The 15,800-nt window shown below is 43.4% G+C and overlaps 1 protein-coding gene across 5 annotated transcripts in view; it reads left to right on the forward strand.

Annotated features, from left to right (window-relative positions):
* Positions 1-15,800, forward strand: part of ccser2a (coiled-coil serine-rich protein 2a) — a 74,517-nt gene that overhangs the window by 46,490 nt on the left and 12,227 nt on the right. For all 5 annotated transcript variants that reach the window (XM_029752615.1, XM_029752619.1, XM_029752618.1 and 2 more), the window contains 6 exons: positions 6,126-6,243; positions 11,041-11,152; positions 11,455-11,644; positions 13,265-13,327; positions 13,409-13,501; positions 14,405-14,530. In XM_029752615.1, coding sequence (XP_029608475.1) covers positions 6,126-6,243; positions 11,041-11,152; positions 11,455-11,644; positions 13,265-13,327; positions 13,409-13,501; positions 14,405-14,530 — 702 coding nt within the window. The remainder of the gene's footprint in view (positions 1-6,125; positions 6,244-11,040; positions 11,153-11,454; positions 11,645-13,264; positions 13,328-13,408; positions 13,502-14,404; positions 14,531-15,800) is intronic.

Below are 15,800 nucleotides of genomic sequence, written 5' to 3' on the forward strand. Positions count from 1 at the left end.
AAGAGGGTACGACAACACCTTTTCCCCTTCAGAAGGCTGAAAAGATTTGGCATGGGCCCAAAGATCCTCAAAAAGTTCTACAGCTGCACCATCGAGAGCATCCTGACCGGTTGCATCACTGCCTGGTATGGCAAATGCTTGGCATCTGACCGTAAGGCGCTACAGAGGGTAGTGCGTACGGCCCAGTACATCACTGGGGCCAAGCTTCCTGACATCCAGGACCTCTATACTAGGTGGTGTCAGAGAAAGGCCCAAAAAATGGTCAAAGACTACAGTCACCCAAGTCATAGACTGTTATCTCTGCTACTGCACGGCAAGCGGTACCAGAGCGCCAAGTCTAAGACCAAAAGGCTCCATAACAGCTTCTACCCCCAAACCATAAGACTGCTGAACAATTAATCAAATGGACACCCGGACTATTTACATTGATACCCAAACTCTATTTCATGAACTGCATTGTTGGTTAAGGGCTTGTAAGTAAGCATTTCACGGTAAGGTCTACCTGTTGTATTCGGTGCATTTGACAAATCAAATTTGATTTGATTTGTATGTGTGCCATTCAGATGCTGAAAGGGTGTGCAACTCAATAGTAGGAAGGTGTTCCTAATGTTTGTACACTCAGTGTAGACAGACAAGTCTCCTAAGAGGCAACAGCCAGCCATGATGATCTGTCGTCTGGTGTTGGATTAACCTGACAAACGTCTTATGATCCTGTGTTGTAAAAGAGCTTCATAACACAGAACCCAGACAAAACAAATCACAGTCATCCTAGTTAAGCTGTGTTGCAATACCTCTGTGCCTCCACTTGATGGCAGTGTTAAGTTAAATATGACATAAGTGTGTGTGTGGTAAGAGAAATACATCACCTGGTTTCCATGTTTTTCACTTGATGATTTCCTATAGCCTGCTGTTGAGTAGTAGACAGCCAGTTTCATAATTAGAAGTAGTCCTGCCCTTATATTAGAGGTTTTAATACATTATAATAGCATTTTATTAATCTCTGTTTTGGATATAAATGGCATGATATTTTGTTGAACTCGTGAAACTTGAAACCGTGCGCGTGCGTTCACATTGAAAGTTGACGCTTGTCTGTTTTGTGGATATAGGCAAATATATGTCCTAAATGGGCTATAACGTTATGGCTACAGCTAATATTTATTTGGCTCGATTTGGTTGCTATAGAAACCGTCACTATCATCACAATGGAAACAAGAATGTAAGCGCATGCATATGCATGAAGTAACGCTTGAGTCCAACAAAATGAAATATAACAGTCTTTAAGTTCCAAATGACACGGTTTCATATGTACAACATCTAAAGACCTGCCTCACTATATTGGGAGATTTGCTGTTTCTAAAATGCCCTGTTTTGGTGTTTCTGTAGCCGTTGTTCATGTTTTCTGCTTCCCCTCATACTGCCCAATGAGCCCGAGGAGGTCTAGTGGCTGTCTGTATTCATTCTAATGTACCTGAAAATGGCTATTTCCACCGAAAGGCTGTAACAGATAGACATTGGAATAAACAATGTTAAGCCACTCTTTCTTCTATTCTTTTCACATACTCTCTCCTTGGCCTGTTTATTCCTTATTCCTGCAGGTACCTAGTATTTGCTATGTTTTTATTTTAACTCGGCTTCTCTCATGTGAGACATATCCTCTCAGAAGCAGAGCAAGCTCCTGACGGCGCTCTGTCTCTAATCCTCGTCTCCTCTCTGACTTCAAAGCCGCAGAGCTGCTGCTTCTTGATTTATTTATTTGGATCTAATGTTAGGCTTTGTAGCGCTGGGTGGTGACAGCCCAATTCATTAGCAGATAAATGAGCTAGGTGCTTAAGCCTTTCTCTTTGCAGTACACTGCTGTTATAGTACACACACTCAGCAAGCAGACTGTTGTCATATTAGTTAGCTAATATCTAGGCTGCTTTGTTTGCCACGCATAAATTGCCAACATGTCCCTACATTGTCTTGTCTGATAATTCATTGATTTCTTATTTCTCTCTCTTGCCTTCTGTCTTCCCTCTTAGTATATGACATACGCCTGCATGCATTTATAGCTGCTATACTGAACCAATGTGTCGTCAGCCAGAACCCGTAGAAACACATTTGATAGTGGTTACTGCTGTTTTTTGAAAGTAGCAATTTACAATGATGACGGTGATCTGTGTCAGCCCTAAGATTAGTGGGCTCAATGTAGTCATCATGTTTTCCTGTTGGTTGCTGACCACAGTGGTAACTATTAGTAACTCCCTTAGTCTGTTTGAAATGTGATAGTCCAAGGTCTCCATTTAAACTCCATTTAGGCTGTCATTTTGTTCCACAACATAACATTCTAAAACTGGCTAGTTTTGTCTCCTTGCGTCTTTCCTTACATCGCCTGCTAGATGTAAACCAGGCTTACTTTTACTGCTGCTTTTGGGTTTGTTGAATTGATTATTAAGTTGATAAAAGCAGTCGAGGGTGGGCAAGGCAGGCAAGGCAGAGGTTTATGAAAAGAGTGGAGGACGAATCTGTCACTCACTTATCCCCGTAGCTCTGTTCGCATCAAATGGAGATAACAGGAGGATGAAAATGGAACGAAGAGGGAGAGATGTATGCAGTGTAATTATGAAAGGCCTAATTCCCTCATGCCAAGTACAAAGAGACACCGTATCAGAACACACACACACACACACACCAAATACGTCAGAATCCGCTTCTGCGTGCATATAATGTCCCCCGTTTATCCTATTTGAAATCTGGATGAATTTAAACCGATCTACACCGACCACTGTCCCTCCAACACATCCTGGTGGGTTCGGGTTGGCTGAACAAAGAGGCACCTGTCACTAGAAGCAGAGAAAATAGAGCAGTGATCTATTTCCCACCACATCTGCCTCCCATATGACCATCGGTTTCACTCCGCTGGGCAAAGCGGAAATAAAACGTTGACTCTCTATGGTGGTCAATGCGGATTCTGCTTTTTGGAACGTTTGTGAATGCGAGGTCACTGTGGGCAGTCAGAGGGCAAATGATCCTGGCACCGGATTATTTCCTCACTGGAATAGCTGGATCTAATGGAAAATGTGAAAATTCTGCTTGTGTTCCCAACAGTACAAAATCTAGCTTGTGAGCTCATCATTTTTGTGGACAGACACACGTAACATAAATGGTATCGTAGCGTCTGTCAACAGACTGCGGGATATGACAACTAATGAGAAATGTTGTTACGGTTTGCTGGTTTTTAGTCTCTGACTATCTCGACAAGTCACGATTTTGAAGGTCTTTCAAATGTAGCTGTTATTAAAAAAAATTTTTTTTTTAAAATGTACAGGGAAACCTTTGCCTGTCACCTTTAACCATCCCAACCCTGAATGTCCCAACCTAAAGCAGCACAACTGACCTTAGATCAGCGCTATGGGGCCATCTCTCCTTAAATCTCTCTTTTGTGCCCAAGTCAGTATCATCCTAGTGTCCTTGGAAGGGAAGTTCTGCTCTCATCAATCTCTCTAACACTTTCCGTGCTCATAGTGACCCTCTAATTGTCCCTGTAAAAGTCAATAAGCCCTTTGCAGCAACGGACGCCTAGATTACACCACATTACATCCTTTATAGAACCACGGAGAATGGTCATATGCAGTTGGCTAGAGCCTGAGAATTGGGTTTGGGGGAAAATGCATTAGTTCAAGAGCAGTAAATGAGTCGAATAATTGGATTACAAAGCAGTGCTATCATTGTAGAGGTAGAGGGCATATTTTATATTTAAAGGACAAGCTAAGTGCTTTCAACTCAGAACTTCAGTGTAGAATAAGGTCAACATAATGTCATTGTGGAGGCATTGCAGAGGCACACTCACACATAGGTTAGTAAAACTTTATTTGGAGATACTGTATTGGTCTTTTATCGAAGAAACAGTTTTGAAATCTTCAGTATCTCACATTGCAGTAAGCCCCACTGTGTTACATTTAGTCTGGGAATGACCTTCAATTAGAGTGAAGATCTACTGAAGGAGCAGCAGTTGATCTGCAGGCAGCTCTGAAGCCTTCATTGAGAGTTATGGGAAACAGAATGGACATGTAATGAAAATGCGATGATAATTCTGATCTCAGGCAGAGGGGCTGGTGACTACGTCTCAGAATGTGCGACAGCTATTGATTTGAACAGTTTCAGACTCATTTCTTAAGCCCCTCTAGGATATATTAGACGTTTGGATGTTTATATCTGTGCCCATAATTCCTTATACAGTAGAACAATCATTTACCCAAAAGGTAGTATTTTTTATTTGTTCTAGTTTCATTTTGTATAGATTACGTTTCTGGGTTAGGCAGACTGAAGTTCTGCAGGGCTTGGGTTGTGGGGGCAAAGCTACATATATTAATCACACTAGTGGGTCATATACTAGTGGGTCATATGAGGTAATCTGTGTGATTTTTGAGCCTCAGCTAACCTCAGATTCATATATGAACAGAGAGTTGTGTTTGTTTGAAGTTTCAATTCAATATGGGGTTGAATGGGCCAAGGCTTTTCCTTTGGTTTATTATTCTTCACTGATCTCCCCACCGGGTGCAGATTGAGAGGGTAGTAGGGAGAAGATGGGGATTGTGAGGTTAACTGACTGAGGGACACAGAATGGTGCAGGAATTTCCATAGCATGTTACACATGCACAACCACAGCAAAATGCTTCCTGAATTGATGTAATCATAATGTGAATAATGTGTAACCTCAATCGATTAAATATTTGAACAACGTGTAAGCTCAATGAATGAAATATCTTTATATGAAAGATGTATGACGAGAGAGATGGATAATCATGCTAATCCGGTAAATCAGTTGCCCATTAGTCTCCATCTACTGAACAGGAGGTGAAGCACCACTGAGGGGACCACCACTGGAGCTATCTTCATTTCAATATGGGGACCTGCTGTGGTACTGTGGTTCTGTTGGACCCCCCTAGTCCTCTCTGTTTGGCTGGCGGTTCCAACGTCAGAGCCCCAGGGCAGTCAGCTGGAGTGGGATTTGTGTGAAATTAGACCCCAGATTCCCAGTTCATTCAACCAGCCCTTTTCTCCTCCTCCTTGGGGGAGATTATGTGGCCCGCTCAGCATCTAAGCTGCAGCCTGCCGGTGTGAAATGCCATTTCCTCTCGAGCAACGTGCCGTGACTAAGGCCTGCTCTGCATGAGGAACCTCTAGAGGAGAGAGGGATAGAGTGGGGGAGGAGGTGAGGAGAATGGAAGAGAGCGAGGAGACGAGAGGAAGAGGACAGAGAAAGAGAGTGGGAGAAGTAAAGAGGGTGATAATAGAAGTAGTAAAAAAGCAGAGGAGGGAGTAGAGGAGAGCAGGCATGTGGGAGAAAGACTGAGTACAGTTCAGTTGGGTGCACTGGCAGATATAAGTATGGATCAAAAGATATTGGATGTTATTTTTCTGTTTTCTATCATGGTTCCCTGCTTCAATGCCAGTTTTTGATTTAGATAACCATTCTCTAACCTTTAATAACACAACATCCATTAAATACCACCAACCACCATCATTTTATGGGTACATCTTCAAGTAAAGGCCTCGCTATATATTTTCATTTTCTGCTGAAGCACAAAATTGCCTGGGAATTGATGCTTTGGAAAGCAAAAAGGTGAGGAGTACAAATCAACACTTCATACTTTGAAGTAATAATTTGTACTCTTGCCTTTTTTGCTTTTGGGTATGTTATGCTTTGAATTCAACAACATGCAAAGTGCAGACTATTTTAGCTTTAATAATAAAACATACTTACCGATTTTAGATTATTATACTCATTCCAGAGTGATGTTTCTTTTGAGAAATTCATGTCTGCAAATCTTTTGTTGTCTCCGACTCTGCTTCTTGTTGTTTTGAATAACAACCTGTGTTTGTCCGTGAGAGTCTGATTCAAAAGGAGCTGTGAGCCTAAAAATGTACTCACTACTTTTGCACCGGCAGACAAAAACAGTGAACTAATCATGCCTTTACAGATGGGAGCGTTGTGAGATGTTTTTTGAAATACCCCGACATTCTGTACAATCTTTTTTTGAGGATCTCTTGTGAACTAACAAAACAGTATATTGTCATAATATAAATTGAATCGAAATAACATAACATCAATTGAACCAACTTTTGTCTCTTCCACCATGCAGGACATTCTGAACAACCTGGACCCCCTGGAGCCAGCTGACCTGGAGGATGACGACCTCATGCTGGACGTGGACCTCCCTGAGGACGGCTCTCTACGAACACAGACAACAGTGGCTCCAGGTACAGTCATCGCTTCCTTCATCTTTCCCCAGGCTTGGTGCTCCTTAACACTAATGATTGGTTCAGTAGAGCCCTAATCATTACAATGAAAGCCTAATCACTGTGACCAGACCCTCTCACCTTTTGAGTTTAGCTCTTGATTCCGTTCTGTAAATGTAATCATGGCACACCTATGGAAGTGACAATTTAATCTCTAATCATGACACATTCCTCTGGTCCTATTTCAACTGCTGATTAGGTAACGAGATAAACTAATCTCATAGATAGTTTTGGTGAATAGGTCTCTATTCTCAGAGACAGCAGGATTGTATTTGTGTGTGTGTGTGTGTGTGTGTGTAGGTGTGCTGTGGGTGTGTGTGGGCATCTATGTGTGTGTCTGTGTGAGAGAGAGATTTTGGCATTTTGTTACATTATACAAGCCATCACAAACTCCCTACGTCAGTGATCATCGGTCATTGATCATGAATTTTAGGTAATGAAGTCTATCCACTGTATTGGAAATGCCACACTGACAGTGTCATTCATGGCGAATGCAGTTCTTTCCACTGCTCTGAAAACACTTCGCCCAGTGTGAGACTGCTGACCAGTCTTGCCAAAGGATTGCTAACAAGGGTCCCTTTATGACCATAAAACTCACAGACAACCCAAAGTGCATCTTGTTCTGTCTCTATACACACACACACACACACACACACACACACACACACACACACACACACACACACACACACACACACACACACACACACACACAGCCTGGATTTTCAGTTCACAGAGCGCTACATTGAGTGTGTTGTGTGTGTGACAGGAATGTTCACTCTGAAGGATTGTGAAGCCAACCGGCATCCTGGAAAGAGACCGTATTTATTTATAGCTCTGTATGTCATAGCGAGGGGTCGTAGTTAAGGGACAGGGGAGCGGACAGAGGGTCCAGCCAAGCTCAGCCCTCTGTGGCAGGCCTAAAGAGAGGGGAGGAAAGGAGGGAGCTTCAATGTAGCATAGCCTTAGGCCCATCCTCCCTCTCCTCCCCTCCCTCCCTCCTTCCCATGGGCACAGGCTCTGCCAGCCAAGCAGGAAGGGGAAAGGGAGAAGGGAAAAGGAGGCCCTGCTATTTTCTCCAGCAGGCAGACTCCAGCTCCAATGACAGGTCCTGGTGGTCTCTCCCTACCCTGCCCAAGCCGGTGACTCCCAGCCTGGCCACAGACACAGCCACCCCAGCCTCTCCCTCTCTGGCCACTTGGGGAGTTTCTCCGAAAACAGACAGCAGGGTGGAGGAGTTTCTCCAGCCCTTTAAAAAGCAGACTAGGACTTTAGCCCACTCTTTTCCCTCTTCATTTTACCACTTTGGATTTGCAATGTTTGGATTTGAGTTGTGTACATGTTGAGAAGACGTTCACGGATGTAGCAGAGCATGTTGGAATGTAGCAGGTCACTTGTGGAATTACTGGGCTGACTATTTAGACGGGGTCGTCTTCAGTTGCGGTATGTGGAGAGAGGCTGGGTAAGGTATTTGTTTAGTCCTCAGCTGAAGAACTCTCATGCTACAACAGTAAGATTGAGTTATTTGAAGACTGGCACACAATTTTATGCAGTTTGTCTTTTTTATTTTGTCTCAGTTCATTAATGGCTTGTTTGATTAGAGTGTTGACAAATATTTATGTTCCTTGGTTGCTCTGTTTGGAAGAGAAATTGTGTGTCTGTCTGTCTGTAATGTAAGTGTTTTGTGGGTGTGTATGAGTTTGTTAGTTTTCTCTGTTGATGTTAACCCCTGAGAGTCCTACTGTCTGACTGTAGGCCTTAGCTTGAAGCTAGAACTGCTTCTTCTGGGGTTTAATGTCTTATTCAGTACAAATCAGTGAATGTGTTATGAGATGAAAAACTGCTTGAAGTATCATTATTTCACTATTTGTATTGTGGTATTATATATATATGTGCGTGTGTGTGTGTGTATGTGTATGTATGTGTGTGAGAACAAATAAAAGTCCCCTAAGTTAACCTTGTCCCATGAGGCAATGTTTGTGTATGCTTGGCAGAGTGTATACAGGACTCTGTTTACCAGAATGGAATGGTATTGAACACATCAAACAAATGGAAGCCACGTTTGACTCCATTCTAGGGCTGACCCCATTTAGTCGACTGGTCGATTGTTTGGTCGATAGGCTGTTGGTCGACCGAGATTTCTTTAGTCGAGCAGTAGCAAAAAAACAAACAAAAAAATCATGGTGTACAAGACACCTGTCTATTGTGGAGGCCGTGGGAATGCCATAGTCCATCAGTGTGCTACTGAAATTGTATATTGTTATATTATGTAAGAACAATGGCGCAACACAAATAAAAAATTGAATTATTTTATAACAAATGTGCTTTCTCCCACGTTGGATAACAGCCCTTGCCTTAATTGTCTAAGAAAAGTGAGGAGAGAGGACACCCTGACTTAATTAGGTCCATAATCAATAGCCTAACTGTTAAATGTGCCTGGCTTCATAAATCATCCACATACAGTGCCTTCAGAAAGTATTCAGACCCCTTGACTTTTTCCACATTTTGTTACATCACAGCCTTATTCTAAAATTGATAAAAATTCCTCAGCAATCTACACACAATACCCCATAATGACAGGTTTTTAGAAATGTTTGCAAAAAACAGAAATACCTTATTTACATAAGTATTCAGCCCCTTTGCTATGAGACTCAAAATTGAGCTCAGGTGCATCCTGTTTCCATTGATCATCCTTGAGATGTTTCTACAACTTGATTGGAGTCCATCTGTGGTAAATTCAATTGCTTGAACATGATTTGGAAAGACACACACCTGCCTATATAAGGTCCCACAGTTGACAGTCCATGTTAGAGCAAAAACCAAGCCATGAGGTCGAAGGAATTGTCTGTAGAGCTCAGAGACATGATTGTGTCGAGGCACAGATCTGGGAAGGTTACCAAAAAATGTCTGCAGTATTGAAGGTCTCCAAGAACACAGTGGCCTCCATCATTCTTAAATGTAAGAAGTTTGGAACCAGCAAGACTCTTCCAAGAGCTGCTCCCCCGGCCAAACTGAGCAATCTGGGGAGAAGGGCGTTGGTCAGGGAGGTGACCAAGAATCCGATGGTCAGTCTGACAGAGCTCTAGATTTCCTCTGTGGAGATGGGAGAACCTTCCAGAAGGACAACCATCTGCTGCAACACTCCACCAATCAGGCCTTTATGGTAGCGTGGCCAGACGGAAGCCACTCCTCAGTAAAAAGCACATGACAGCCCGCTTGGAGTTTGCCAAAAGACTCTCAGACCATGAGAAAAAATATTCTCTGGTCTGATGAAACCAAGATTGAACACTTTGGCCTGAATGCCAAGCGTCACGTCTGGAGGAAACCTGCCCCATCCCTAAGGTGTATCACAACCGGTCGTGATTGGGAGTCCCATTGGACGCTGCACAATTGGCCCAGCGTCGTCCGGGTTTGGCCGGTGTAGGCCGTCATTGTAAAGAAGAATTTGTTCTTAACTGACTTGCCTAGTTAAATAAAGGTTAAATAAATGTAAAAAATAAGGTGAATGGTGGTGCCAGCATCATGTTTTTCAGCGGCAGGGACTGGGAGACTAGCTAGGATCGTGGCAAAGATGAACAGAGCAAAGTACAGAGATTCTTGATGAAAACCTGCTCCAGAGTGCTCAGGAGCTCAGACTGTGGCGAAGGTTCACCTTTCAACAGGACAACGACCCTAAGCACACAGCCTAGACAACGCAGGAGTGTCTTCGGGACAAGTCTCTGAATGTCCTTGAGTGGCCCAGCCAGAACCCGGACTTGAACCCGATCGAACATCTCTGGAGAGACCTGAAAATAGCTGTGCAGCAACGCTCCCCATCCAACCTGACAGAGCTTGAGAGGATCTTCAGAGAAGAATGGGAGAAACTCTCCAAATACAGGTGTGCCAAGCTTGTAGCCAGGAGGACTTGAAGCTGTAATCGCTGCCAAAGGGGCTTCAATAAAGTACTGGGTAAAGGATCTGAATACTTATGTAAATGTGATATTTCAGTTCCAAAAATGTTATACATTTGCAAACATTTATAAAAACTGTTTTTGCTTTGTCATTATGCGGGTATTGTGTGCAGATTATAAAAACAGTTTAATCAATTTCAGAATAAAGCTGTAACGTAACAAAATGTGGAAAAAGTCAAGGGGTCTGAATACTTTCCGATCTACAGAAATAAGATTGATCCTGCTTGTGTTACCTGTTTGAGTGTTTGTTTAATAGCCTACTGATTCCGTGAGCACCGAGCCTCACGCAACCACATGTCGAATACAATCAGAATTGGCTGTAATTATGTAGCACGATTAACACTGTGGATGTTCTGTGGTGGTCGCTGCAGCAGGAAGGAAGAAGAGACAACGGGTGCTTGTCACACAGTCTCACTGTCTTTTTTTTTAACACAGCGCAGCACGTCTGAGCCCGGCACAATCAAATCAATTGCGGTTGGACTCCCTGTGGTCATTTGTGTGTCTTAATTATTTAATATAACAGTTTGCTTAAAGCATCAGACAAGCTCAGTGCATAATACAGTTGATTTGATTAAAAATATTTTGACCGATTGATTGGTTGAAAGAACAGACGACTCTTGGTCGACAAAGATTTGTTTTTGTCGTGGACAGCCCTACTCCATTCCATTTATTCCTTTTCAGCCTCCCACCAGCCTCCTCTGCTGTTTACATGCAGCATATAGAACCACCACACACACACACACACACACACACACACTTCTAAGCTACCTTGTGGATGACCCATCTATCTCTCCATCCATCCATCTAGACGCTGATGAGATGGCCCATTCTGACCGCTCAGAGAGGGGGGGACGAAAGGGTCACTGGAGGAGGAGGCAGCCTCGCTGGAATGGACTAGACCACTTCCATAATGACAACAGGTGAGACTCAGTAGCTGTCCTACAGCATGGAAATGGCAAAAAGACCAAACACAACAGTCTACTAGGTGTGCTGTATTCATGAATATAAAGCTGCTGTGTGAAATATGATTGTCCATTATTGGATATTTTCTGGATAAAGCCAGAGTGCATTTGGTAAATGACTTAATTTGCCCATTTAAGCCTAGTCAATGTGGCAAAGGTCATTCTCTTACTGCCTCTCCTCTTTCTATAATATAATAATAATACATGCTCCTCTTTTTCTCTCTCTACTCTCTGTTCTCTCTCTATCCATCCTCTCCCAGGGGTCCAGTGTTCCAGCAGTATGAGGGTTACACTTGTCATGGAGGGTTCATGGTTGGCCCCCGTCCTCTTCCTCCTGTAGGGAGACACGATGGCTACTCGGGGGCGCTGGACGAGCTCACACTCAAACACATGGCCCAGGACTGCAGCTCTGTTAAAAACAAGCTGCTCAAACTCAAGAGTTTATTACAGGTAACACACACACACACACACACACAACCTCTAAGTCTCGAAGGCAGTCTTTAGGATTTTCAATACAATTCCAATCTAATCACTTAGTTGATTTGAGCAATTTACTGACTAAGCAAGTGGAAATCACATCTTGTCACTTGCGTCAGCTCCTTTCAGAATCAAATAGATTTAGCGTCCAATAAAATGTCACTTGATTAGGATAACAATGATGTCAGGTTCGAGTTTTTCATTTGCCAGATGGAAGCTGCACATGTTTTATTAAGCAGTATCTTTATAGGAGTTTATCACACATCAAAACCTCCAGGTGAAAGAAGGCTTCTGAAGTTTGAAGGCAGTAGAAATCTGCACTGCCACATACCAGTCACAGTGACCCTTTAGGCCTGTGTAGCAGAGATGCACTGGTTTAATCCATTTTGTGATGTAGAAAATAGCTGCTGGCTTTACTGTGAATGCCATGTCTCATGCCCATGTCTTGAGAGTGAGCAACAGTTAAGCTGTGGCACAGGGTTTTATTCTGTGCGTCAGTCATCTCTTTTTACCTGTTATTACTCCTGGAGCCAATCCTCCTCCTTTGTGGGTACCTGTGGTTCCTAATCACTTAATAGATCTGTCACATGAAGCATTCCATTCAACAGAGACACACACACAAACACACAGAGCCAGTGATGTGATGTGTGAGACAGTTAATCAGTGGTGTACAGCTTTTGACGGTACAGCGTCTCTGTCTGGCCCTGTAGGACCCCATTATCTATGTTAGTGTCAGGCTGGGTGATATTGGCTTTGCCCTCACAGCCCTCAGCACATTACATTCCTCCAAGACAAGTCAACTGTGCCCAAAGAGGGTCTGTGACATGACAAAGCACCACACAGCCACTCTCTGTGATAGTAATTTGATTTGCTTGTCAGAGCGGAGAATATGTTAATTATCTCCAAAAAGGAACATCTTTCATTGGGTCCAAAGTGATGTGTATAAATGTGCGTTATTTATACCCATGTTTGATTCATGTTAATTTCACCTCTGACTAAAATGTAGAGATCGTAGCAAATGGCAACAGTGTAACGCCCCTTGCGGGTCTCCCAGCATGTAGGCAGACCTGCTAACCACTACTCCAATAAGGGTTAACCTGTTTGGGGGGGGGGGGGGGATCATAACAGGCCTACCTAGGCAAGGTTCGTTACACTAAGTAATGCTGTTGAATATAGTCATCTAATTGCTAAATGACAAAAATGTCTAATTGAGAAAGTCTGAAAGTATATCTGTCTGTTTGTCTGTATTTAGCTGGGTAGTTTGGCCTTGGGCACCATTAGATGTTCTCTTCTTAATTATCTTTCTTTGGAGCCGTGATGATGTGCTGTGGGCAGCAGCTGTAAAATGACGCTCTACTTTAATCATAATTGATCTCTCTGAGCTACAAGCAACAGGCTTTATCAGTGTACCCAGCTGGCTATAGGCTAGCTAGAGCAAGGCCTGGCTACAGAAGACATTACAGAAGAGGCGCCAGACTTAGTAGCAATTAGTAGTATCACTGTAATCAACTGTCAATATCCATACAGCTAGTCATGCTGTCTGCCCCATGTAGTATATTTCAGAATACTGAAAGGTATGTGTTGTGTTTGTAGATGGAGGATGGAGGCCCAGAGGTTGTGAAGGAGGATGAGGAGGATAACAGCACAACCATACAGGTACAGTCAGCCACATCCGGGAACCAAGACGAGTAGCATCGTTAGCCGTGTTCAGAATGAACCACTGTGTATGTGTTCCAGATGGAGGAGCTAATGAAGGAGGTGCGGGAGCTCAGGGAGGAGCTGAGGGATAAGGACAGGACAGTCACGCAGCTCACACGACAGCAGCAGGTGGTGAGTCTCCAGGAGGGGTCAGTGAGACAACGGCAGTCACTCTCTGCCAGTGCGTTCTCCTCCATCATAATGCAGCACATTACACCTGGGAGTGTGTTTCTACGAATCCCATAGTCAAGACACCGACATACTAATCTCAGCTATGTTTGCTTTCACATGGATCCATCAGTGTTATGACGTTCATTAGTGTCCAGGGCCTAGTGGGCTCGTTAGGTAAACAACCAGACCGTCCACTGACATTATTCAAATTCCCCATGTAGAGCAATAGCAAATGTCAGAGCAACGTAAGGTACAGTAATAGCAAATGTCAGAGCAACATCAGTGTTCCAACCGCTCTAGTTCTCCCAATTAGGGGGGAGGGGGAGAGGGAGATATAATAAGAATTCATTACTATGGAGAGAAATAGTAAGGGAGTTACTGATTGAATAGTAGATGAGAGAAAGAATAATGGAGAGAATGATATAATTAGCCAAATGGGGAGAAAGAAATAGTGAATGCTCTGTGGGTTGAGCTGCCAGGAGTTGATGCAGATGTTCTGTTTTACTCATTAGCAAAGGGTGGTTGGTGTTGTTTTTATTGAACTGTGAGGAGAGAGACAGACGTGGGTATGTTGCATTTTAATGTAGCTCAGCTTCATTGATTATACGAAGTTACCAATTGGATTGAATTTGAACCTCCCCTCATCTGACCTTGGTGCTCCTGGAATGAATACATTCTTTAACGGCAAACTGTGAATTAGCAACTGATCCACTGCTATATTCTGAAGTTGAAAACCCACTGGGAATGACCTCCATAGTATTAGAGTTAATAGGGTCTAGTAGTTTCTGAATAGCAACTCACTTTAGTAGATCAGTTGTTATTGTATTTTCCTGATACTTTAGTTGTAACTCTCTCCTGCCCCAGTCTGCCCATGCTGACCAGCCTGGGAGCTGTCATTGTCACCAGAGGGCACCGTCGCTCGAGGACAGACAGACGCACCAAGACAAGGCCACACAGACCCCCTGGAGAGGACAAGGAACCAGCCATGCCGTGAGTACACCTGTAGAATATATACCTGGAGAATGGAGACCCACATCCAGTCTCATCTGTCCACTGCTAGTCAGTCATCAAGTCAGTCCATCACCTATAGTCCCCTTCCTCACTCCCTATCCTCCCATTCAACTTACTCACTGGTACTACACCTCCAGATCCCCCACCCCATCACCATTGTCCTAAATGGTGGAACCACTTAATGGATAGTGAGACTGTCTGTGTGTTTGAGACAAGCCGTCAGCCCTCAGCCATCTACACACAAGGCAGGTGTAGTGACTCCCTCTTTTATCTTTCTACCTCTGTATGTGTCATTCTCACTTATTCTTTCCCTATTTAATTATTCTTGTTGTCTCTCACTCACTCACTCATTCACTCACACACTCTCTCGCTCCACAGACCGTTCACAGGGAGTTGGAGCAGGTGGAACATTGTCCCAATATTTGACCTCTGAATGATTTAATTAATAAGATGAGGTCTAAGGGCGTTTCATAGTGCCATCGTGTGCGATAAGTCAGGCTTCAATGACTGTACCTGCTAGCAACATGTGTCCCACATCCGAAGATGCATCCATAATCTGTAGACTGTTCTGATTGGAGAATCGCCATTGGCATCACATTCCATGTTGTATCCTCACTTTGCGTGGACACCGGTCTGCGTTTCACACCTGTTTGTCTAGCTAATCAGTCTCGCGGTAGAGGAAATGTGTGCGTGCAAAACCAGAACAAAACATTGGCATCCATATTAGATTTTGATTTGAGGAGGGGTGTGCATCTAAAAACTGGGTTTAATAGTTTCTTGTTCACTGCTCGGCGACACAAATGGCGATTCTCCAATCAGAACAGTCTACAGATTATGGATGTATCTTCGGATGTGGGACACATGTTGCTAGCAGGTACAGTCATTGAAGCCTGACTTATCTCACACGATGGCACTATGAAACGCCCTTAGACCTCATCTTATTAATTAAATAATGAATCAGAGGTGGAATATCTTCTCTGATCCTAATTACTACCGATACTGTTGTTGTGTGACATCCTGGTGCTTGCCTGCTAGTTTCTGAGGTTTACCCAATAACACTACTCAGAGAGGAGGTGTCTGATGATCAGGATGTTGTCAGGGCTTTCACATGTCTGATCTCTTATGGAACGGGAGGATTCTATACACCACACTTTGATAGATTTAACGTAGTCCACTTTAACTTCAGAAGATATGAATGGTAATCATGTTATCAGATATAACTCCCTATGGCTTAATTGATACACTGTTA

This window comes from Salmo trutta, chromosome 5 (assembly GCF_901001165.1).
Source record: "Salmo trutta chromosome 5, fSalTru1.1, whole genome shotgun sequence".
In the NCBI taxonomy this organism is placed as follows: domain Eukaryota; kingdom Metazoa; phylum Chordata; class Actinopteri; order Salmoniformes; family Salmonidae; genus Salmo; species Salmo trutta.